At 37.0% G+C, this 27,458-nt stretch overlaps 1 protein-coding gene across 1 annotated transcript in view; it reads right to left on the bottom strand.

Moving 5' to 3' along the window:
- CACNA2D3 (calcium voltage-gated channel auxiliary subunit alpha2delta 3) overlaps positions 1-27,458 on the bottom strand; it is a 385,100-nt gene that overhangs the window by 286,697 nt on the left and 70,945 nt on the right. The window contains exon 3 of the mRNA XM_031058245.1: positions 14,127-14,243. Within this exon, the coding sequence (XP_030914105.1) occupies positions 14,127-14,243 (117 nt within the window). The remainder of the gene's footprint in view (positions 1-14,126; positions 14,244-27,458) is intronic.

Genomic DNA, 27,458 nt, shown 5'->3' with positions numbered 1-27,458 from the left:
CTCTAATATGAATTTTATTTTTGAAGCTTTACTTTGCATTTATTATTTTATTTTTATTATTACTATTTTTTAAAAGTCACAATGCGGCATGTTATAAAGAAATCTCTGGGAAAGACCAAATTATTTCTGCTGGAATTTGATAGGACAGTGGAGAACCTACTCTGAGACTGCCAAGTTATGATTCACTGAGCAGAGTCAAGGTTAGACCCAGATGCCAATAAAGATTCATTAAGTATGAAATACAATATCAGCAGTGTCTTTGTAATGACCCAAACGCTAATTTTGGCTCAGAGTACTCAAATTCCCCAGTGAGAGAAAGGGAAAGGGGAACAATTTCACAGCTTTTAACCATAAATGTGATAATATGTAAAACACTGGAAAATACATTGGGAACTGTGCAAAAGTGAGAGTAGGCAAGTGAAATACAGCACTGCAAATCAAAATTGCTTAGTTACATTTTTCTTTTTTATTCTAAATCAAACAATTATTCTTTTCCTAGTTACTTTAATTTTGTATGATTACTCCACAAAAGACAAAGTTAAAATTATTTTCATCACCTAATTCATATATGATGCAATACCAGCAGACTAAACAAGCTTACTAACACTACAGCACTTAGAGTAGAGAAATGAATAAAAGTCAAATGATTAATTTGTCTATTCTCAACTCTTCATAAACAGCAAAAGAAAACTACTAGAAAAGGAAGGCTGTATTTTCAAAAAAAGCAGAATTGTACAGGAGGAAATACTGAGTTTAAAATGCTCTTTTTGAAGGAAAAATGGAAATAAAATACATACAACAACAAAATGAAATCTTACCCCAATAAAAAAGTATATTAACCACTTTGTGTTTTTATTAAACTTTTTAGGCTCTTTTCATGCCAGTAGGTAATATTTCTTTGTCTCCCAAAAAGCATTATAAGAAACTAATACTGAAATCAGACTGAATGAAATTTCATCCAGGATTTAATTTTATGTTCTTTTACTTTGGTCTGAAATTAAATGTTCAGCCACTGAGGATTGCAGTGCAATTAAATTCTGGAGTAAAAATCACCATAGCACTTTCCCATTTCACTTCTTAAAGCATTAGTGCTTTGTAACACAAATAAGGGGAAACAAATAACAGACATTTATAATAGATAATGAAGACATTTCTCTTGCAAAACACTTTCTTAAATTCAGTCCCATTAGCAATAAGCCAAATGTGCTGTTGCAGGCTGGTCCAAGCCCTCTGTCAAATCAGCTGCTGGGGGTAATAATTTCTGTCTGGACAAAGGTCCACATTGCAATCAGGATGGCTCAGTCAGTGTGTTAACTGTGACAGACTGAATGCAGGGGATCAAGCAGGTTTTGAAACTAAATTATTTTTGTCACCACACGTGTAGGTTGAAAGGAAAAGACGCCAAATTTACTGTCCAAGATGCTTTCCTAGCAGCAATGATAACACAAAAAAGCATTTTGTGTGATATAAAGAAAAAAATCCCACTTCATTGCTTTTCTTTTTTTTTAATCTGAATGTATTTTTTATATGGCATCACAAGTTTTTCTACATCAGAGCTTTAAACTTTTATGGGGTTGCAATGAGTGAATGTCTGTGAGTTTATTTTGTCCTGTAAGCGCCTTGGAAGACTTTCACTTCAACAAATTAAAATCAACCAGAAATCAAGGATACCATCCACATCAGCAGCCACAGGGGCCCCTGCCTTGTAAGTGTTGCATGAACAGTGTGGATTTCTCTTGTAGGGAGCACAGTAAATGTAGGGCTATGCCACAGGAGCATCTGCCCCAGGACTGGCACTACATTCTCCTGGAAGAAATGCACAATGCTTGTGCCTACTTAAAAATGCCAATTCCCTGACTTCCTGAACAACATCCTCCTTACACCTGAAATGCTGAGCATCCTCCTGAGTCCTGCTCCACAGCATAATCAGAATAATGCAAGATCAATCTGAGTCTATGACAGGAAGCACCACACTACCCCACAGTTCTCACCTCCCCTACTGCAGAATGAAGCTATTTAAGGCTTCATTCATTCATGCATAATATATGAAAGGCTTCTACATTTGTCTTAGCTCTGCTACTTCAGATGAAACATTTTAGTTATGTCACTTAGAAAGCCCAGAGTTTGTGTTGATTACATCCTATATCCCTTTAACTCGGGGAATCCTCAGCTGGAACAGCTGGACTTTTACAATTTTGCAATTACAGAAGATAATATTTCTCCTTTACCTGCCTCATTCTAACAAGCTACCAACAGTAAAAACACATAGGCCTACAGATTGTGACAATATGTGCCATAAAAATGTTTTAAGAACATATAATAGCATTGTTTTGTACTTCTCTTTTTGTTTTAATCATTTTGAAACTATGCTCTATGTCTCTGCTAGTTCTGTAATAAAACCACATCCTTTTCTGTGCCATCACCTGACTGTATCATCAGAGATTATGATGACACAACTACATTCTCTCACCTGTTCCACTCATAGCCCATATATACATAGAAAGAAGTCTTGCCAAACTCAATCTGCAAAGGTCTGAGTTTCCCCTGATAATTGCTTTGGGTTTGCACAAGGCAGCTGGGCCAGTGCCACCTGCATGGTTCAGTTTCTTTGAGCTCAGAAAACAAGGTGATAGATGAGGAGAAGAAAAAGCCATAAGCATGCAGCATTTTTCAAATAAAATATCACTTTTAAAATAAGAATACAGCAGCACCCAAAGAACTGTGCTATAAGCTCAGACTATCTGATCTTTCAAAAACACAGAATTCATCAAATAATTTTCTAAGTTGAACTCTTTGAGCCATGAACAGAATCTCAGCACAGAGAGACACAGGAGAGCTCCCAACCCCTCTGCAGCAGTGATTGCTGGAGTAAAGAACTTGAGAAATAGGACAAAAGCCTTTGTCTGTTTTCTCAGTAAATGATTTCAGCTTATGGCAATCAGTCTTTTATGGGCTTCCTGATTTAAAGGTTGTCCATTAGTATATTAATTAGCCACCTATGGACTCATCTTTTATCAATTTATCCAATTCTTTATTGAACTTCTGTCAAAAATAAAGATCAAGAGGTTAGGGATTTAATTACCAGATCATGAGCATGGAGTTATCTAAAAGCAAAAGGAAAATAGCTATTCCCATTTCTCTAACAATTCATAGTGACATTTAAATGAAAATTGCTTAACTCACAAATCAAGGCAAAATTTCCATTTTTTATGTCAAAAATATTCCCATTAAGATTATTTAGTTTTCTTAAACCCATCTCAATAGTAATGTTTTTCAAGTGTAAAAAAGTAAAACCCCATAAATATCCATAAATGTAAAACAATTAAGATAAATGCAAAATTAATGACTCAAGAATTACTGATTTACTGACACATTTACAGAGTGCTAAATTACCATCTCGCTACAAGTTATGGGAAATGAGTTATAAAAGTATTATTTTACTGACACAAGCCAGTTTTTACAATATAATGGAAAATTATAAGCCAATCTTTTTTAATAATAGATGCTATTCTAGCCTGCTCAGTGTGTTAAAAAGGAGAAAATCCCCATGTTGTGCTAGCCCCAAGGTGTTTTTAAACCCCACTCAGAAACTCCACTGATGAAAGAAACCAAGGTATAAATTAGCAAATAAAGATGTTTACCAGGGTTGTCCCTTAACCTGTGCCAAAGGTTTCCCAGCTACAGTGGTTTTAAACAATCTCTTATCCTCACATTTAAGAATTAAAGAATTAACCTGAGATGTCCCTGAATTTTTTTCTGAAGAACAGAAAGCTGCCCTGTAATCCTTTTGGGGAGGCTGTAGTGTGCAGCCCATGTTATGGTACACCTGGCAAGGGTGATGTGAAGCTACATGAAATCTCCAAATGCTCCCTCTTTTTCTGCACACAGATCTTGCTGTGCCTTTTTCTGTGCCTTGCTTCTCCAGTTCCAGCTTCTTTTTAAAACAAAGACTCACAGGTACAGAGCAGTTCTTTCCTTTTTATACTACAGTTTTTAAAAGACCCATTGAAAATACAGGGCATAAGATTTTTCTGTAATGTAATATTTCTGTAGTGCTTTGTGCCACAATGACTGCTGTAATTTAAACTTTACATTAAAAAAAAAAACCCAGACTAATCAATAAAATTTCAATTTATAGTATTACTTTGGACCTGTTTATTTCTTACATGAAACACCTTTTTTGTTATGATTTACTCAAACAATTTGTCCTCATGGAGTACTTGCACAGCACCAGAAGCAATCATCCAAGATATGCTGTGCCAGCTTAAATGACAAAGAAATGCACGTGGGCCAAGAATACATGGCTGTGTATCTATTCATGCGGAGGTAAAAGAAATTAAAAAGTGATCTCTACAATTTATTGTTTGCTCCCTTCACTGCAAATAATTTTAAAACATACTCCAAAGGTAAGGTGGCATAATTACATGGCATTGAAATCAAGATGCTCCTGAAATAAATGACTAAATTTGTTCTTATCATAGTCCCTGCAGCAATGGCACAGTGATTAGGATAACTAATCTATATAACTAATAATAATCTTCTTTCCAAATTTAAAACACTACAACATCAAAGTTCACACTTTTGCTCCCCCCACGCAGGGATTTTTAACTTTGTGTCTCCTCAAAACAGAAAAGCAAACTCCAGCCCAGGTGTCAGATTCTGCACCTGCTCTCACCCAAGTGTGCTGCAGCTCCTGCCAGAGCTGGGGGCCTCAGCTGTTCCTGCCACAAATCCTAAATCTGCAGCAGAAATCTATTAGGATGCTGTTGGCTGGGCACATGGAAAGCTTTGCCTAGACATTTTTCTGAAACCTCACATTCAGAGTCTGTCTTTGGAAGTAATTTGAAATCCATTAACATTTTAATTTTAGGCATAATTTGATCAATTAGTTAAATTGATCAACAGCAAGACTCTTATTTTAGTAAGAGTCTTTCCACCCCTCCTACCAGCCCTAAAGCTGGTTGGTCTCCAGTATCACAGACTGAAGTACCACAGAATTTGTGCCCTGTGAGACTCAGGATGAGTCCTTCTGTCCAGCAGAATCTCAAATCACCAATTTGTGCCATGTGGAAGCCACCTTGCCTTATTCCCTAGGAAAATGAAATTTTAAGTCTTGTTTATATTTTACTGAACCTGTAGAGATTTGGGTTACTGATTTGAAATGTTTTTGCTCAGACACCCAGGGTTTGAGTTAGAGCTCAGCTTTCTGCAGCCACCACACATGAGGAACTGATCACCTCCAGACAGGAGGAGACTCTCACCCTCCAGTACAGCATGCAACAGCAAAGCACATTTCAGCCCAGCTCCACACAAAATACCAGGCCTGAAGGTACCTATAAGTAATTAGATCATTTCCCTAAACAGCTGCAGAGTCACCAAAGTTTAAAAAAAAAGCATCCAAATGGTTGCTTCAATGGAGTTCTAAGTCATCATCACCACTTCCATAAAAAAATTTAAAAAGCAGTGTCCATCATATGATCCAGCTCATTCCTGTCTCCCATCTCTTTCCTAGGTCTTACTCTTACAAATATTTTTCATGGCATGCAATGAACAAGATCCTAATTAATCTAAGGGAAAGAAAGCCTCTCTTAGCTTTTTGTTTTGGGGTTTCTGCACTGGGTAATTCTCAGACTATTCTGCACAGCTTTGCCACAGCTGAGTGTAGTAAAAGTAAAGGAGAAAGGAGAGATGAGCAAGAACCTGTGGAAGCCAGAAGGGAGATTTCTTTTTTAAGAGCCATTGCCAATTTGCAAGTATGTCAAAGTACAAGCCAGGACAATCTAGAAGTCTAACATTAGCAACCACAACTTGAGCCTTTTTCTAGGTATTCATCAAAAGGAAGATGAGTTTTGAACATTTGAAATCCTAGTTACCGCATCAAATCAGATGTTTTATTGCAGCTGTATTTCAGACAGCTGTTAAATGCAGTTCAAAACAAGACCATTAACTAAATGTTTGGTTAACTCACTCTCAAAATTAGCCCCTGCTTTTCCAAAGGGGGAAAAAAAACAGAAAGGAGTTTATCTCATTGTTGGTCTGCTTTTGTCTCCCAAAACAATTTCACATACCACCCGTTGTGATAATCATGACATTCTGATTTAATTCCAGCAGAAACTGCGACCACCTGAAAGTCAGTGCTTCTGGGAAGAGTTTCTTTACCCCTGCCCTCATCAGCATCTCCCTGGAAGGATGAGCTTAAAAAGGACACTGTGAGAGTCTGTGCAGTTCCCCAGTCTTGAAGAAACTGTTCAGCTGGGAGGAGCACAGTGGGTTTATTTTATAAACCTATAAAGTATAATTCCATTCAAATTAGAAGCTAAAAGAAACTGTAGTGTCCAGAGAAAATGAGGCAGAATAACTTCTGAAGCAGTAAGTTTTAAAAATCCAAAAAGTGAGAGAGCAAGGAAACGCACTGACCACTGCTGAGCATGTTTGGAATACAGAATCAGCTGTTGGAGACATAAAAAAATCAACTAAACTGGAATTATTTTAGATTAAGCAGGCTTCTTCCTACCTAATTACACCAGAGTCAAACTCAAGAAAGGCGGGAGTGAAGAGGAGTGGATAAATGGGGTATTTGCCCTCAGTTCTGTGTGTAGGAGGCTCTTCTTGTGCAATGGTGCTCCAGGGCAGGTCAGGCTGGGCCAGCACTGCTGACCCAGCACAGACCCTGCTGGAAGCTCCATCACAGAGCAGAGGGAAGGGTTAATGCTCATCAAAAAACACTCATGAATTCTCTTTACACCTCTTTTCACTGAAATGCTTCTGAGCACATCAAAATGAAGAATCACACAGAGATGATATTCTCTCTCCTCCTCAAAATATTGATAAATGACCATTCATTAAATGCCTCCAAGAAAGCCATTAACAGGCTCCTCATCACTGCTGCTCCTGGAGCAGAGGAGTTGGAATCATTCATGGAATGGAAAAAGGAGGCAGCAGCTTGGAAACCTGCTCTGCACAGGCTGAGCAATCTCTAAAAGAAAAGATCTTTTTTATTACCTAAGCATTAAAACAAATGAACACAAGGTTTCAGAAAACAGGCTAATGTTACATGATCAGCAAGTTATAGTGCATCTTCTCAAGAGAATATTTATAAGTAATTAAAAATAGGTATCAAGAAACCCTCTAAAATTAATGTGACACTGAACATCTATCATTTCTTTGATATAAAAGTACCAGAATTTATTTGTATAATTCCAACAAATAGATTCAATGATATGTATTTACAATATAAGATCAGGATCCTAATTGAAAATTGAGAAGTTGACGGTTGTGCAAGTGAAATTAAGTTTTAATTAAAATATTACTATTTGAAGTTTAAATCCCACATTGAACAGAAAGTTGGACAATATGACTTTGTTAAAATAATTAATGTTAATGTAAAGCACTAAAATATGCTAATACCCTAAAACACTGATAAGAAAGAAGGATAAATGAGACTAATTTATCCTACTTCATTCTTTCAAAACTACTCTACTGTTTTTTCCTGCTCTCTGAAACACTATTTTATATTGATTGCAGAGACTGAATGGTATGTGCTGTTGCAGTGAAGTCTAATATAGGAACTAATCTGTGAAGTGGCTGGATTTCCTCACTGTATTTTCACATAAATGCTATACAGTTGAATGCACTATCTTCAAATACTTTTTCCTTCTTTTCTTGGCACTGGAGGTGAGACCATCACAATTGTCTCCTGCAGCAAATGCTTTGAAGTTTTCTTTACAAGTCTTAATTTTTCTCCTTTTTATGACTACTTTTTCTTTTTTCTAAATTTGAACTTTAAGAAATTCACTAAATTTCCTAAAACTGACTAGACCATGGATCCTTTTTTTCCTTTAGCGTACAAACAGGCCAGGGTTTTAAAGACAGACGAAATCCAAAGACGGTTCAAGATGCTTTACTTCTTGTAAATATTTATTTCAACTCTACCCAGACCATGAAAGCTCCACGTTTGCAGAGCTGCAGCAGAATTTTCTCCAGCAGGGATGAGCTGGGAGCAATATTGCACATCCTGTACATGACCCCCTGGAAATCCTGGCAAACACATATCCCCTGAAACATCTCCCTGAAGTTTTCACTGGTTTTCTTTTCACTCTCCCCTACTGAGCTTTTCCATGTTTCACCTCTTCCCTGGGCTTTAGGACATAAGAGAGTTAAATATTTCATCAATGCACTTGGACTCCCTGCTATGATTCAGAGAAGTCTACAGACAGAAAAACTAACTTCCATTAAATCTGTCTATTCCATATTTATTCCATTACACACAGGTAACCTGATTTTATCTATTTCATTCATTCCTCCCATTTACCAGCAAACGCTCCTGAGGACAGTCTGAGCTCTCACACCACAGCCACAGGATGGGAATGAAGGCTAAAGAGAAAAGAAACCCACCCACACTCCAATAAAAATAGATTTCCCCCCCCCTTTCAGAACTCATAGCAGTATATGTTTACAAATACAAAAATTTCTTGACAAACTCAAAGAACTAAAAAGAGAAGCAGCAAGGTGGGATTTAGTTGATCTGCACTAGAATATGTTTGCCAATCCCTCATTTGTTGACTATCCTAAATTCTACACATTTACCAAAAGCAATCTTCAAGTCCAATAGCAATAAAGAAGAAAAAAATTTACTGTGCCTTTAAATATTCTCCAGATCATGGCTATCAAGGTTATGTATTGTGCTATTGAATACTCCACTGTCAGTGGATTGCTATCCATCTTTTCATTTTGTAATGTATTCCAATATTCAAAAAAGTAAAATAAAGCTCTTCATGCTTTCAAGAACACAAATTTATTACTGACACATGAAGGAGACCAGTAAAACTATGAGCAAATTTAAATGACACCAAAATTAAATAGCAACAATTACAGTTAAAATACTAAATGTGAATACAAAAATATTGCTGAAAACCTTTAATTTGTTAGCAGTAATTAACACAACTGTAGCCATCTCTCCTTTATTCATTATGTCTTCATTCTGTCAGTTAAAACTATTTATAGTCATACTGGGTTGATTCACCATAATTTCCTTCCACCCACAACCATCTATAATTTTTTTTCCCTCAGTAATTTTATAAACTTAATGTTGAGGTTCTTTTTTTTCATTTCCATCGGAAGATTAAAAAAACCCTCTCTTACTATATTTATTAAAAAAAAAAACCAAAAACCAGGGATCAGTACAGCCCCCATTGAGTTGCAGCTGTAAAGAGTTCACATTGATATTCATTTTTCTTCTAATTCTACAGATGCAAATTGGCTCAAGGAAGAAACTTAGTTTATTCTATCTTTGAAGTAGTGAGCCCAGAAAAGTAATATGTTTTGACATTAAATATCTATTTCTATTCTATTATATAAATATAAAATATGAATGATTGTTTGCTTCTCTTCTCAAGAATGCCATTCCCGATCTAGCCTTGATCAAAGTGATAGAAAATCAGAATGAAAATACAGTGCAATAAAATGCACAGTGGGCATTCAAGCCAGTGCACATTTAAAATAGTCTCCAAAAAAAAAAAACATTTCAAAATGCACTTGAAATATTCCTCACTGTTGCCTCAAATAGGAAGGAACTTGCCACAAAGTTAAATTCCAAGTACAGTCAAGGAAAGATTAAAGTATTTGGAGGTGGTTTGTAACTAAAGCTATAATTATTGACTACAGTATTCAGTATTAATTTTTTACTGAGCTTTCATACACTCTATGGAAATCTTTTGTAGTGCTCTGAATAAAGAAGCACTCCTTTGCAACTTTCACTCTCAGCTTCAAATTACTGCGATCTTTTGCTCATGAAATCAAGTTCATTTTGCACCCATTAACACATGACTTTAAATAAAAATTCATTTATTGACCAGGACACCAATTTACCAGTATTTAATTGGAAATATCTGAATGCAGTATGTGCTGCTTAATAATTTCTTACATATATATGCACATATACATGCAGAAAAACAACAGTAAATTGCAGCTGTTGGTATGGCACATACAAACCCCAAAATGCACATCTAAAGATCTGCATCCATGCAAATAAACATGTGCATACTAAAACGTGCACACCACATATGCATATGAGTAAGCACAAACATCTCAAACACATACATCACTCAAACTGTGCATAAACCATATCATCCTAATAGTACCCAAAAAAAGCTTAAAGACTGGTGTAAAAATCATCAGTGGGAAAAAAAACCATTTCTCTTCATTGCAAATGTTTGTTAAATGTAAATGCTGATATTCTACTCCTTGGAAGAACATTTGTCTGCGTGTGGAATTTCATGATAAAAGGCTTTAGAGTCCCAGGTTTCTCTAGATAAACCCCGCTGGTTTACTGATGCATGAATGCACTGAAATTGAATTACTGTACAACAGCAATTACTTTTCACAGTACAGTTATAATGAGAATCAGCTTCACAATGAACACCAGGTAGCTATAGTAGGAAAAGTTAATAAAAAGAAGCCTCTTATTTGCATTCTGCACTGCAGCAAGTGTAGTTGCCTTAAAGAAAAACCATCCTTAACACTTGATTTGCCATCATAGCAGTGAATCAACAATCATTTTTACAGCATCTCTTTATTTGCAAGTATTATAACAAAAGTCAAAAATTTAGTACAAAGCTAAAGTTATAATAATAGCTTTTTCAAATATTTCCTAATAACTTGGTTATCTTTCATTTTGCTATCTTTTTCTCTTCTCTCTAGCCTTCAATTTTTTCCCAGTATGTCAATAACTAGGAAAAGTAAAAGCACCAAATGAACAATTTTAACCTCTTTTTCACTATCAAGTTTGTTGCCATAGTCATTTTTACTTACTGAGCATTATGTCACAGTGCTTCGTTCCCATTCAGTTTCAAATCAGTAAAGTCACTGAAGTATCATAAAACCTTCTACAAATTACATTCAAAAGAAATCACAGGTTACTTTAAGACTGATGAAGCAAACTTTCTATGAGTGAAATAAGTAAAAGCCCCAGAAAAGCAGCAATACCTCAAGTGACAGCAGACTACACAAAGGTCTCAAAGGGATTATTTGTGTTTGGCTGTAAAATTAAAACAACTGCTGAACAGTGCAGGAAACATTTCTGTGTCTGTCACCTTATGGGCAGTAAGATTTTTCCCATCTCAAGCTTTGTAATACTAAAATTAAATGGATTCATTTACCTTTGTCACAGATAGAAACAAAACACCAGCAGCATTGAATCAAAACCACAGCTCAGGGATTTTAACTTAATTCGTGTCACAAATACTTCAAAATAAAATACAAAGCTGCCTGCCTGAAATTCAATCAGGGAGGGCAGCATTAGGAAGGAAATGGTTAACAGGAATATCCTGAACTGATATAAACCCAAGGTAAATAGTGAACACTGGGGAGAAGGAGGGGGGGAATTTTGCTTGCAAGGTTTTCCATCAGAAAGTAGATGACAAGAGGTTATATAATTGGTTTAGTACTTTCAGTTTTCCATTTATCTTATGTATCTGACAGAACAAAAATAGGACAATCTGTGATAGGATAATTGCATACTGAAGGGTAATTCAAACAGGGAATGAATATGATAAAAATCACACTGAACCAACTAATCACTATGAAAAGCGATGAGACAGAAAGATAAAAATTCATCCAGAATATTAAGGGGGAGAAGGGAGAAGAGTTCACTTGTGATTAGTAGCTTCAAATAAGTTCATATGTTTGAAAGCATCAAGCAGAATCGCAAGAAAAAAAGGCACCAAAAAAAAACCTCCACAAAAACTCATTCTTCTTGGCCTTTTCTATAAATCAAACACTTTATGTGCTATGAATTTTTGAACATTTTCAGAGTGCTACATCTGCCAACACTTGAAGAAGTATGTTTAGCTCAAAATGCTTTTGGATAAAACATTTTAATCAACAATGGATTTTGATGTGTACTTGAAGCAAATTTGCTCAGTGGTGTAGGGTAACAATTTGGGCTAATATTGGAACATATTTTCTGAGTCCTTGGATTTGCAGCCTCACAATCATGTCCCCATTATTTCTAAGGTGGAGGAATATTTTGTTTGGTATTCTTCATTTAGTACTCCCTCCAACATCACCACCAATATACCTGACATATTGCTCTGAATTGTACATTTCAGTGCTCTTGCACAAGTTTCCATCAAAAGCTTATGTCAAAATTCAAGTATTTTAGAGACAAGATGATCCAGTACCAGGATGGGAACAGAGCTTGTAAGTGTAGAGGAGTTTTCCAATTCCCATCTCACCTCCCCAGATATGAGAGGAAAATTAGTTGTGATGAACCAAGGATGAAATTTATGCAAAACCCACATTGTACTAAAGGTTTTTGCACTTCTCAAGATGCAAATTACCAAGCACTACTTACTACCAGAACAGAATGGGTCACTCTTTACATCTCTAGCATCAAAACCGACCAATTTATATAATTATGCAAAAAATTAAGAGCTTAATTTGAAAGTACACTAAACAGATAATTTCTTAAAATAAGTGATCCTGTCCAAACCATGCTTTTAGCTTCCTTTCCAAAGATGGAAACCTTCCAAAAAGGCTCTGGATTTCAGTCACTTTTTCCAGCACTAAAATCCATTCACTCAAGATTACACGCATGGTTTAACTTCACGGAATTTGGGCTTGTTTTCACTCAGAGCATGGTGGTCTATATTGATCCTGTATATTTTTCCTCCTTAGATAAAAACACCATCTGTATGAAGAGACCAAACCTGTTCTAAGCATTTGTTATGAAGCTCTAATTGAGACACAAACTGCCCTTCCCCACCCCACTCCTCCCTGATGGAATTCTATTCCCTCACCAGGCAAGTGCGCAGCTCGCTGGTCACCTCTTGCTCTAAACAAGTGTTGCTCCAAGAATGCTTTGTTCACATTATGATCTCAGGGGAGCAGTTTTCTCTGCAAAGAAACAAGGAAAAGAGTCCTCCCCCTTCCCCAAGTCAATATTCTTCAGGCTTCTGGAAGCTGTTGCACACATATTAAAGTGTAGGTTTTCCTCTGAAAAACACACTGTAAAAATAGCATTGCGGGGTTCCATGTTTATTGTCTTTCTCTGCTTCCCTGCCAAGTGAGCTCAGTTTTACAAGCTGAAATATGTTTTACTTCACTGCCAGCCCTGAAAATTCAACCTCTTAAATGCAGCCAAATTCCTTCCTCCCTTTTGCACCATAACAAATAATACAAGGCTGAGGGTGGAATTGTATCCTCAGTCACACAAAAGGAATCCCTGTCCTCGGGTGATACCTCCAGCTCTGCAGTGGAGACAGGAGGATCTTCAGCTCAATTGAGCAGCTAAGTCTGGCTGAAATAGAGCAGCTGATGGCAAACAGCATCACTAGAATGTCCTGTGAGTTTGCTGACAGAGGTGATGCCACATTGTTCCAAGCAGTCACCTCAATTTCTAGCAAATAATGCAAAAGGAAAACTACAACAGGAAGATGGTTTTTCTTTTCACTCTTTAGACCGCACATTTTACAACAAACTCCTATTTGATATAATAAAACATAAAAATCTGAACTTTTTTCTTGGTTTTATAGTAAGTCTAATAGACACCAAAGCTATTACAAAATGAGGATCAGAATGGAGATAGAAAAATACAAAAAAAAAGGAAGAAAAAAGCACAAAATCTTACAGACATGCAGAGAGCAGTCTAGTTATCCAATAATCATTAATAAACTGAAGAGGGATGTAGTACTTACCACAATAAAATGTTTACCATTTGAAGTGTTTGCATCTTTTTCTGAACTAAAGGACAGTTATTGAACTCAGACATTTCCCTCCAGTACTATTCTTATAATAGTGAGTACTGAAATTAAGTCTGCTTTGGTTGGATATTTTAAAATCTAACATTTCAACCATATGCACTTAGGTTTTACTGCACACAGTGGTGTGTTACAAACTCATATTGGAAATTGGTAGTCCCAATCTCATTGCACACTCTTACATTTGTCTATTGATGGTATAAATAACTTAAATCTATTCTCTTGAACAGTGATCCTAAAATACTTCTGAATACTTTAGCATTTCCACTTCAGCACCTTCAATTGCTAGTACAGCCTTCAGAGCAGAGCCTAAACCATATATTTAATTTTCCATCATAGAAGGAAATAGCAGATTGATCTGCTGCTTACCCGTACGGCTTCAGACTTCTTATGAAACATTTCTTCCATATTCTTTGCTAACTTTTTCACAAGCTGAAGGCCATCAATTTCTTCTATTGCAACATCCTTCTCATATTCTTTGTATTTCTGGAAGAAGAAAAGAAAAATAGGGAAAAGTTACTCACAGGGAACCAGCTGAAATTCTGACAACTAATTATTCGTTTTATATTACACTTTTGCTGACATTCTTCATTTATTTGATGCTTATTTGCGTGACAGTAGGTTGCTTTGTGCCAAGATGCTGTCATGGGGAGAGAACAACTGGATTAGAACCAGAAGTTCGCTTAAAAAAATAATAAAAATATTTATCTCATGCACCGTAGGAAAACGATAGCTCCCCTTCACAATGTTTAAATTACTCTTCCCCACAACTAAACAAGAGCCAAAAAAAAGGTAACAAAAAATCCTTGTATCTCCTCCAAAAATCATGTAAAAACAGTGATATGATTGGCAATCCCTCTGCCTTGGCAACATAGAATCCTCCTCAGCTGAACTTCCTGTGGATGCCTATTTCACAAGCTTTATCCAACACTTACATTAGGAGTACTCACACTACAAGCTTATCTAGACATGCTTAACTTTTCATGCAGAGAAAAGCCTAAACAAAGCACATCAACTTGAGCCTTCATCTAAACACAAGCATCAAAGCATCCTTTATCCAATATGATGAGCATTACATTTCGCAGTGTGAATAACTCCCAGAACGCCTAAGCACTAAAAATATATGCAAAACAAGTTTTATCCTCTATTTTCTGCATATCAATACTTCTTTTTTTCTCACCAGTGTTTATAAGGAAGCTTTGTAAAAATTAATTATTTAAAAGAATTTAATGCTGAGAACATTCTTCTTCCCCACGTTATTCCACTGCAGCCTGTACTCCAAGAACTGTTGGCTTCCACTCTGGCCATTGTTTGCCTCTCTCTCTCTAAAACATGCACAGTTGTGTTGAACTGACCCCTGCCCATCACCAAACCCTTCACCTGACCACAAACCTGCACCTCCATGACACAGGGAGGGAGAGGAAGGCACACCTGACTCCTGCCAATTAGCCCCTGTGCCAAAAATATGTTCCCAACCTCTCCAGCAGATTCTTGGGGCAACCCACAGTGTCTGAGTGAATAAAATGAAATGGTATCATTAAAAAAAATTATCATTTAAATTTGCCTGCAGAATGATGATTTTTATAGAACTCCAGAGAGAATGGAGAATAAGGTGACCAAAAACAGTGGTTCAAAGCAGCTGGAAGAATATTAAAATGTTCAAAACAGTGAATAAGCCAGGACCAGTTATGTCCTGGCTGGTGACACAAGACAGGACTCTTCTGTTAAGAGAATGCTTGCACATGTTGTACCCATTTCCCCCAACAAAACTAATTTTCAAGATAGACTGACACTTTGTACTTCCTTTAAACTTCACATTTCTCTGTAAAAACTTGGATGAATATATTGTTAGTGAAACAATATTTAATAAAACATAATTTGCAGACAATTTTGGAATGAATTTAAAAATACAAAGTTGTCAGTAAATATTTAGAGCAATTTTTTTCTATACGTAATTTCAGCGATAATTTCTTTTTTTCCACATTACTGTCTGTCATGAATCTCTAGTTTGAGACCTTAATAGCAAGCTAGCAACCTAAGAAACCTCAAACAAACCCCTTGCATTTTACTCCCTCGAGGCAGGCAGAGAGATTTGGGTTTTTCCCCCCTTTGATCTGCACTTAGATACCATCAACAGAGTTCTGATTTCAATTCTTGAAGTCCATTTATGTCATTACTGGAGATAAAAGGGATTTTTATAAAATAGAAAAATCCACTTTTATTTTTACTCACTGGAGAAAATATAAGAGCACAGTAGACAAGAGAGGCAAATGCTATTGTAACCAACACCATGATAAAATGCAGTAAATGATCAGTAAACTGAAAACACTGCCAGTTAATTAATGATGTCAATGTCTGTCCACATCCCACAGGATTTGAAGCTTTGGGGAATTTAAAACAAATCAAGTACAAATTTGAATCACTTATTTCCAGCTGCACAGATCATGTTCAACATATCACCTCCTGATAAAAATGTTTCCTTTAGACTTGACCTTTGAGTTTTTAGAAAGTATTCTAAAATGCATCACTTGAAGAGACAGCTTTCAGGTCATCAGATTTATTGATTTGAGCTTTGTCATTGAGTGAAGAAAGCCAGGCAGTTATTCACTGTGCTTGCCTGAAAACTGAATGGAACTGTTGAAATCCACAACATTTTCTAGGCACACAGAACCCTACCACATGGGTCTATTAGGCTCTTGTGAAAGCACATTAAAAAGCCACACTTCTCAATGTTGAGTAACTGGTGTTTTTGAAAACTAAAAATAACTTGCACTCAAAAGAGACGTGAATGATTTCTTAACTCGTCATTTATGATCTTATAATTATGCCAGTTCATAGTAAATAAATGCATTTTTTCATAAATCAAATGCCAAAGTTCCAACACAAAAGGAGAAATTGGAAGAAACAGAAGATATTATTTCAGATCTATGTGAAAAGACCCCACATCGTGCATGGTGTGCAACTCTGCTCAGTTGCTGCAAACCTTCAAGAACATTTGCAACAAAACCAGGAGAGCTTGCTTTGCAATACCCTGGCAAGCAAGAGGTTTATGTATTACATATTTTATATTTGGAATTCCACTGCCATAAAAAAGCACTTCTGTCATTTTTTCAGCCATCATTGGAAGGTTCCAAAACAGGAAAATTATGTGGTTGTGAAAAATTTCCAGCTGTTTTTGCTCTCCTGGTGCCTGGAGGGGAGAGGTGCCAGCCTGACCTGGGGGTCACTGTGCCCTCAGTGCTCACTCTGCAGGATGCTGGGATTTAGATTCCACCCATAAAGAACCTGACTTTATAACAACTATCAATGCAAGAAACCTGAATCACACAGGATAGTGAAAACACACAAACCCATAAGAAAACCACAACAAAGGCTATCATTAACACTGCATTCTCTTCCTTTCACTGCAGAGGCTGTTTGACCTTCAGGCCCTCATCCTTTCCTCATCACTAAATTTTTACATATTAAATTTGGGTTTAAGTTTCAATAAATTCAAACAGCAAAGACATAGTCCCTCTGAAATAAATTTGGAATTTTTTTTAATGAAATCATTATATTTTGATACCAGCTTGAAAAAGCAGCATGGCACTATTGTTCCAGTTAAACAAAATGAGTAGTAAAAAAACAAAGCTTTTGGGCCTTTATACTCCAAACTTGCAAACTACTTTGTTGTACTGCTACTATGAAGCTGCTCAAACAAGCAATGCCTTAAATTATCATTTCCCTTCCCTGTAAAAAAAATGAAGATGATGACAAAGTTGTCATTTTGTTTTATATAAAAAAAAATCAGCCCTTCAGCTTTTTCAATCTTCCCTAATTTTATTTCATTAAGAGAAACTGATAATCCTCATAATTTGTAACATAGGCAATAATACATGTGTATTGTAATTAAAAGGAGAGAAAACAGCTCTAACTTTGCTATAAACAAGTGACTTGCTTCAAAAAGAGTATGAAATATTAGAGGCATAGTTGGAAACTTCTGATAAATGAATTTCCAATTGTCTAGAAGATGAAGAAGGTACAACTTCTGATTTGCTGCATTATAAAAAAAATACTTGAAATGCTGATTCTGTAGGGTTGCAAAAATCAGCATTTGGTAAGAAATTCTCTAGAGAGACAAGAACATTTATCATTTGAGAAAGCCCACAAAAAATATATTATTTCCTCAGTATCTGTTTTGCCAGATCATTTCACATAAGCACTGGGGAAAGACAGACAGTATTTCACTGTCAGAACCCTTAATGCTTTTATATTTTTCACTGGTTTAGGTGTGGGGGTTTTTTCTTGGTAAATGATCATCTAGAAATAACAAACCAAAAAGTTATCTGTACAAAACTCAGATCAGAAGTGCTTAATGCAATCTAAATATCTGCCACTGAAAGATAACACAAATACACACAAACTAAGAATTGCTAACAAAAAAAAATTACCAGAGAGTCCCCAAAACAAACAAAATGAAAGCAAAGCCAAACCACACCAAAACCTACACAGTTTGAGTGACCAAGACAGGAAAAGAAATCCCCTCCTGAAGCAAGACTCTTGACTTCAGCTCAAATTTTTTCTCCTTGTTTTTATTCTAAAGAGAAACATGGTCTTTGTGTTCCTATTTGTATTTACTTCTATCAAGTCTTATCAGAATCAAGATATTCACCTATGACTGTAAACAAAAATATTTCATGTTACTTACATGTGTGCACACCATCCTTAGTCTCAGCCTTTCAAATGGGCTCTGTTTGCTTTGTACATCTGCAGAACACTGCCCATTTATGATGAAAATTCTTCCCCCTCCCTGGGATTTTGAAAGCCAGTAAATACCACTACCACCCTGATTAAAGAAAGGAATTCAACAGGAATCTTGCAATAATACTTTAAAAGTCATCTCTCTGCGTTGCCTGTTTGGAGCTGTTATTTGCCTCTGAGGTGCATTCACAGCTCAATTGCACACACTTCAGAAATGTTGCTGGTTGAGAGATTTTGTCACAGGCATGTTAAAACTATATGTGCATATATACATTTTATGTTTTATAATGAAAAAGCAGAACCAGCATGCAAATGGCAGATCAAATATCCAATCTATCCATTGTTTCCATGAAAAAATTAAATGTGTGTTTACTCCATGCCATTTTCAAAAAACCACTTTCAGATGTGCAAGCCTCAACGTTGCAAATGTAAAGAGAGATTGCAGAAACATACACTTTTGATTAAATCACCAACTTTTGATTTCAATTAATATCTCTGGCCCAGCAGAAAGGCTGTGCTATGCAGAGCTTGAACTGTTTAGATTTGCTTCACCCCCTCTGCCATGCAAGTCCTAGCAGTGACTCCCTTCAGAGGGGCAGCGCTGGACTGAAGGGCCACAGGAGTTAATAAACTTATTAGAATTATTTTGACTCTATATTTACGATACCCCAACAATCAGATGTAATTAATGAGACTGAAAGGCTGCAAAAAGCTTGCAGCTGATACAATTTGCAGCTCTTAAAGCAGTTTCTTTAGTTACAGAGCCAAAAGTTATGCCACAGTCCTGACCACATTCTTGGCCCCTAAATGCATTAATTTCTCACTAAAGTCGACTTTCCTAGCTGAAGTAGCCTTGAATTTTTATGTCAAGTTCTTTTAAATTGTAGGGATCAGAAAGTTGCTAATAAACTACTTTTCTATGCACAGAGAAATTCTTTTTTCTTTCAATAATCTATTCTTCACCATAGTCTAACATTAAGCCCCTTCATTCTTCTTTACTCCTCTTAATGTATAACAATTTTTACATGTATTTTTTTTTTTTTTGCACAACTGCTCAATCATTTTTTTAAATGTCATTTATTCAGCATGTTTTAAAAGCACCTCTTCCTGTTTGCACTTTATATAGGTTTTGGTTTTGTTGGCTTTTTAAATTCCAGAACCCAAAACCTGCCATATACATGGAGCAAACTCAAAATGTCTCATTAGTTGCTGCTTTACCCCATTAACAGTTCTGTTGAAATTTTAAAAAGCTATGCACAGAGCAGGGACTATAGCAAAACCTGGTTCTGGGCTTTTGAATCAAAACAAATATAAATTACTCTTCATCTGGGAAGTCTATCACAGCATTTGATAAGACAATATCCATATTCAAATTGATGGGGAAAAGCCAGTGACAGTTCAACCCTTCTGTGGCCTGAGCTCTTGCAGTGCTCTACCATAGAGCACACATCCCTTCTGCATGTGGGAGGTGGTAGAGCAATGCCCAGGAGAAGATTTAAAATTATCCAGCACAGCCTCTGAATGCCTCATTAGAGCTGAGGGGTCACTAACCATGTATGCACTGCTGGAATAAGCCCGACTGCAAGCCAAATTAAAAACCTTCTCCAGCATCACATGTGCATGTGAGGGGGAGTCTGAGCTTTTCCACTGAGCAGAAGGGTACTCAGATGGCACAGGCACAGCACAGATATCAAATACAGATGGTGCACTCCTCTGACAGACTCATCTGTGAATCTCTCATTCCTACAAGATTTTGTGTTTTCGCCTTATCACACACACTGACCCCGTGGTGGGGTGGTTTGGTTAGAGTGCAACTCTTATGCTGCTATCTGTTCCTCCCAACTCTGAAATGTATTCATTCAGTGGAGCAACTCTAACAAAATAAACAACTAAGGTTTTTATTTTGTTGTTGAACAAAATTATTTCAGTTCAGAGTCAGTATTAAGTTTTTCACTCACAGAGTTTGAAAGAATTTATAAAGCATGTAGATCAAATCTCCGTGTAGAAGAGGATATTGGGCTATCCTTTAATTCAGTGATGTGCCCAATGTCACAGAACAGTTCAGAACTACAAAGAGAACAAGCTCTCTTGGTTATTCTTCCAATGCCCTGCTCAATAAACCACAGTCATCTTTGTTAACTTCCTCTTGATCTGCATGGCAAGATGAATCACAACAGCACACTTCTCCTCACCTTGACATTAGAGAACTCCTTAGTAATTGAGAGTTTGTGTTACACCACATTACACACTCCTATTAACCTTTCCTGAACCTCTTTGTGTTGATGAAATCCATCAGCAATGCCCAGTGTGATGGCACACTCATTTTCTGCAGAGAAATTCTCACTCACTCCAGCAAACAGCTCCTAGGAGCTCTGGATTAGCCCTTCACATTTGACTCTCACACACACTGGTGTCTGAGGAACTCCTGTTGCCTCAAAGTCCAGTTTGGTTACTTCACAAAATACACTTTTAAAACAAGATATTGAAATATTTTTTTGCATACTTCTTTACTGTGATTAGCTACTCAATGCTGTACCTAGTATGTTACAGCCAAAGATCAGCTATCCTGGGAAATTTGTTATCATCAGCAGACTGACAAGGATAGTTACTGCTTTCCTTGCAAAATAATTTGCACATTAAAATCACTGCAAGGGCACTATACCCCCGGCATATTTAATCTTTACAAAGATATTTACTTCTGACCTATTTTTACCTCATGACTATATGTAAATGCCACAAAACCAAATCCATTAAAGCATTAAACTGAATGATCATTAAAACCAAACAACCCAGCTCCTGATTTAGCAACATTCCTCTGCCCCATCTGTGAAATGCCACACAAGGTGTCTCCTTGAACCTTTCACAACTAGATATGTTTATGTCTATCTATATATAAACATATATAGCATCTATATAACTGAAAATACCACGTAAAGAGCATTAATTGGAATACAAGCATGGTTAAAACAGCTCAGTTAGCAGGGGAAGATAAAAGCTACTCTACCACAGAGTACTTCTCATCACAGGTACAATTTTAGAAAAGCAGCCACATTGGTGATACATAAACTATAGCATCTAATAAATAAAAAGATAAAGAAACACACTCCAGGAGGTTCAAATGCTTGCTCTCTGAGATTAATTCAGTATTTTAACTTTTACCTGAAGTAGCTAATGAAAAGAAAATCACCACAAATGGGTGATCCAAATAACTAGATAGGCAATCTAATTCCAAGCAAACAGCAATTGGAAGCACAGTCCCATCTCTCCCTTTAACAGAGTTGCTTCGGTCAGTGCTAACCCCAGTGAGAAACGTCCGGCAGGGTTTGCCTGGCTGCTGCCTCCAGAGCCCACGGCAGAGGCACCTGGGGCTCCTTCCCCAGGAGGGTCACCTCACCAGCTCTCCTGAATGTCAGTTTAACCATATTTAATCATAAAATAGCTGAAAAAGCAACTATTGTCTTGCAAATTCTTTCAGACATCTGAAACATCTCCACAGGCCAGCAAGATGTTTCAAGAGCTACTTAACAAAGGCTATTAAGAGCTGCTTTGGAAATAACATTTCACAGAAGCTGTCTATACAATTACCCACACCTTTGCTTCTATTTTAGAAAAGAACATAAAGCCCTCATTTAAACTGAATAAGAACATTCTGGAACTGCCCTGGAGACTCCTTTTTCCATAAGGCTGTTCTGGGTACTCTTGAAAACTCACTACAGTATTTCATATGAACTGCTTTCCATGAGGAACAAAACACTTATCAGTATAAATCTGCAGAATTAAACACAATCCAGAAGCTGTGTTCATCCAAGGCAAAGACTTCTCTACATTTTCAGGTGAAAGTAAGTATATTAAAAGCATGTACAACCAATGTGTTCCTCACAAAACACTGAAGCAATCTGAGAATGCAATCCTTTCCCCCTGGACACTTCTTCTAAGCCACTGAAGATTCAGAAGTAGGTAACCTGACAGTTCACCACCATCACCAATTCTCAGCGGGACTGAGATACTACAACATTTTGTTTTGTACACAAAGCTGCATTGTCTTCTCCAAAAGTCTCCATGGCTGCTGGAAACAAGAACAGCCAAAAAAGACAGCTTACATTGTGCTGTAAGGTCACGGGATACAACCATAAACGAATTTTTTTCAATCAGACATTCTGGTAATTCTTTTTTTTTCTCTTTACACTACTCTTATCACTGAATGTCTCTTTCTCTCCTTACTGTTCCCCCTCAACCTATGCCTGCCTTACACCAAGCTCTTCTACCAGATTTTGCTGTTTCTATAGACTTTTATTAGACAGCACTTATTTTCCATCTAAGAAAAATTACACAATTGGCTTCCCAGCCTTCATAGTTGCCCCTAAATGAGCAATAAAATAAAATGAGCAGCCAAGAAAATTTGAAATTAAGTGGAATGTATGTAGAACAAAAAAAAAAGAAGTGTGTTCCAAGACAAACCTTGGCTTAGCAATATCCATGCCTTTTGAGAAGGTCCAAAAGCTCTGCTTTTAAGAATCTCTAATGGGTTTTTTTCCTCAGAAAAAGAAACACAATCTCCTCAGGACATAAATTATGCTTTGCAATGTTCTCTACCATAAACATTTGTCTGCTTGGACACCTCCAAACCATTGTGTGGTACCTTCAACATTAACTCTTAAATGAGCTTTTCATTTCATTGTTTGTCACTCTGAAGGACATGGCATTGATCCCTGCTGCTCTGGCTCATCATTGCACTTTTCTGTACACACCTGATAAAAGTATTTCTATTGATTTAGGGCTTCAGAGAGGTGTCAGAACACTACAGATCAAAGGGGAATTGTAATAACAAGAAAATCATAACTTCTGAATACCTGAATTTGGGTACCTAAATTTAGGCTCCCAATTCTTCAGCTCATGACTGAATGTTAAAAATTACTATGTTTTCAAAAATCTGGACTCCCCTCAGTCCATCAAAGCCAGCATCAGCAGTCTATTCTCAGCATCTGTGGAAATCAGACCACCTGCATGTGGTCTGAGGGCAGATGTCTTGAGAAGAATTCAGTCAGTTACCCATAAAAAAGAAAAAAAAAATATTTGGGAACCTAACTATAGCATTTGGCACTGCCTGGAAGTGTGAAAACATATTTGTGGTTTTGCCACACAAGCTAATGCTTTTCACTTCCACATGTGATTGCCAGGCACTTATAAAACTTCAAAGAAGGAGCAGAGGATGGCCAGCCCTGCTGTATCCTTCTAGAGAGCAGCAGATCCATCATGATTCCCTTCAAAGCTTCATAAAACAAACTGCTGAACACACAAGGACAAACAAAGGGTTAAAGTTCAACTGCCAAACCACCCTCAATCCAATATTTAATAGCTGCCTTTGAAAGGCTGTAATATGATATAAACTAATGCCCTGTACAGCAGAACTTGTGCAGATTCTTTTCTCTTTGGACCCTTTAGCTATGAGAGTCTTAGACTGGCATCTGGCATGCTGGCTCTCAGAATGTTTTTCCCTCAACAGAGTTTTTCCTCTCTCACACTTTTAAAAATGACACTTGAAACCTCATTAAGGAAAAGTCCTGTGCATCAAAATCCCAGGCAGAGTTCTGTTTGTAGCTCTTTCTTTGGTTTGCCTTTTTTTGTTTGCTTGTTTGTTTTTTTTGGGGGGGGGGGGGTTGTTTGTTTTGGAGTTTTTTTGTTTTGATTGGTTGTTTTGGGCTTTTATGAAAATTGGATGAATACTCTAGACAATAGAGTGGGTAACATATCATACCCACATGTAGGTATTCCCAAACATCACTGCAAAGAGCAAATAAACCCTGAGCAATTTCAAATGTTACCAGGAGGACTGAAGTACAGCAGCCCCAATTTCTGTTTTTATTTCCTCCAAGACTGAAAACTCAAGCTGGTTTTATTAATTGTACATATCTCCTTAATGACATCACCTTCATCAAAACCTATCCTCCCAAATGAATGAGATTCAGACCCTCTACTCAGAAATTTGTGTACTCTCACACCTATATTACAAACCTGTCTTTTTTTCCTCTCTCAAAAATCCCACAAAACTAAACAACAAAACAAGTTGGCTACCAAGCTAAAGATTTATTTTTGTGTACCCACAAGTCAGTATCTGATCAGATTGGAAGCATTTCAGCAAACCATCAGCTTAGTTCTGTTTATGAAAACTTAAAAGAAATTTGCCCAAATTAAATCTGAAGCAAACCTATTTCAAGTTTAAAAGCAGGGCACAGTCTTTACTCTACTATATTGAGAGTTTTCTAGGTTCAGTTAGCTGTAAAACATGGGATGCCTGTCACAGCACATGTCACAGTTGAGACAGCCACAATACACACAGAGTATCCCCTCACAATTTCAGAAAGCTTCAGCCCATACAGTAACACCTCACCAAATCAGAAGGCTTCAGGCATCTGCCCATACAGAGGAACATCACTTTAGGAGGCTGCAGGGGTCTGCCCTTCTTGTTCTTCAGCCCAACCTTTTATCCCCTCCTGTTGATGCACTGCACCTGTGTGCCCTCTGCTCCCTTTGGTGGTTGGTCAGTGCCCCTGGGCACTGCATGGCTCATTGCTGTCAGTGCTGCTCACCTGCTGCTCACAGCTGTGCCCATTGGGGATGATGAGGCTCAGCCCCACTCCCAGTTATCACAAACTGTGTGCCTACAGATGATTATTCAGCTTTTTTTCCCCTGAGTCTCAAAAAGGGCAGAAAGGGTTTTTTGTCATTTAGGAATTCATTTCATTACCAACAGAGATCATCTCATAAAAAAAAAAATGTGTATTACCTATAGTAGCACCACAACAGATCATCACCCCACTATATAGAAACAAACCATCTAACTCCAGAGGCTGTAATCCACTGCACAAACAAATACATTTATCAGAAAAAGTCAAGAGCTTTGGCACTAGAAAGGACCCAACAACAGCTTTGTTTTGCTTGGTCAATAAACCACTATTAATGTTAATGTGTCTATGAATTAAAGATGCATCAATCTGCATAGCAGAGAATAGAAGCCATGAATAACAGCCAAATCAATACTATGAAGTTGTAAAGAGTACAGTGTGCTCTCCTTCAGGCTAATGGCAATTAATTTACTTTCCCTCCCTTCACACATGAGAGGAAGCAAGCAGAAGAACACAGTAATCACATAAAATTTTCTAAGTATAAAATGAACACATATTGTTATCTCCTTACTGTATCCTTTCTGTTCATACATTTAGAGCACTTAAAAATTATTACTTTATTTGCAGATAGAAAAAACAGCTTGTGTTTTTGGGAGCATATGCACATACCAGCTGATATTTTCAAGTACTAGAATTTAAAATTTTGTTTCTTAAATAAAAGATCTTGCTATGGTTGGGTTGTTTGTTAATATAAATGACCAATGCCTAAAATAACATTTCTGCATAACAAATACTCTCTGAGTGAATGTACCTGTAGAAATACTCTAAGTCTTGTGTGGTTCAATATCCCATAATGGAAAGCCTTATTATTGAAAACTACATTTGCTTATGCTGCAGCTTAGTGGGTTTTTTTATTCAGCTCCATTGTTAATTAAATAATGTCCTTTCTTTGCAATTGGAAAAAAAAAAGATTTAAGTGATCAGCATCTAATAGAGGTATCCCCTTCTTAGGAAAAAAAATATTTGGAGGTCCTCTTAATCCAATGGACTGTCTCTGGACCAGCAAGCTTCTAGGAGAGGAAAAAAGTTACTGGTTCTCTGGTTTCAAAGAGAATTCTGTTGCTTTCTAAAGAGCACAATTTAAATATTCATTGTGTTATAGTTCTTCTAAGTACTGTTTTTGTATAAAGTAAACCTTAGGCTGCTGTAATTAACAAAGCATTTTCACAGACGCAGAAATTAAAGTTTCCATTTTAAAAATATATCCTTTGTTGACAAGGTTCAGCAAACTGCCATCAGCAGATTGCAACTATTTCATTGCTTAATAAAAATAGACAATTTCACTAAACCTCAGAACATCAAGCAAAGGCACCACAATCACAGGTCATGGCAAGGCAACCTATTGATAAAATCCTCAGTGTGCACCACAACTGCAATGACCTTGGTGAACTGCATTCAGACCTCTAGGCAGCAGAGTAATTAATATATACTGAAGTTAAAATCACAAGTGGTGCTATTAAAGCAGGCAGAACAAGTCAGCACATAAAGATACCCCGTGTGAATTAGGGTCTCAGTGGTCATTTCACATCCTTCCATGGTTCTGTGGAACTGCTGCCCCCAAACACAGAGAAACTGAGTTCTGAGTCTGAGCTGACCTTGGGCTTTCCACTGTGTAAAACACTCAAAGTGGGGCCACATCTCCATCATGTGAGCTTTCTGAAAGTTTTGCTGTGAAACAACATAATGCAGATAACTAAGGGAAAGATACTCTCAATTTCCAACACAAATTTTGTCACATTAACCTACAAAAATTATAATTATTTAGATCCTCTTCAGACTCTGCCCTGCATTATAAACACCCTTAAATTTAATTTTCCTTTTTCACAACAACATAATTTGTCGCTTACTATTACAAACATACAAAGAACAGTGCACACCAATAAAATATAATTGTGGCAAGTGGACATTGTGTTTGCATTTGGAGGCATGGCAGAGCCTGTGCTGCCTGCACAGCACTGCCAGAGGCACACATCTGTTTGTGCAGTTCTAGTTCAGTAGTTTAAGGAATGAAGTATCACCTCATTACAGAACTGCCATGTATGAGTGAATTTGTGGAGCTTGCCCTCCTCACAGTCAGACAGTTCTAATCTCCTTGCAAACCACAGTGGCAGCACAGAGATGGAGTGTTAAGCTTATCAGGCCTCATCTGTACCATCACCTACTTAGTTAAACCCAGGCCATCCATTTCTCTGTCATTTCTTTGCTCCTGAGGTGCCTGAATGCATAATAGCCACTGGCAAAAGATGCAAGATATCTTTAAAGACTGCAATAGAACACC

Source organism: Geospiza fortis, unplaced genomic scaffold (assembly GCF_000277835.1).
Source record: "Geospiza fortis unplaced genomic scaffold, GeoFor_1.0 scaffold78, whole genome shotgun sequence".
Classification (NCBI taxonomy): domain Eukaryota; kingdom Metazoa; phylum Chordata; class Aves; order Passeriformes; family Thraupidae; genus Geospiza; species Geospiza fortis.
This window is presented reverse-complemented; position numbering and strand designations above follow the sequence as displayed.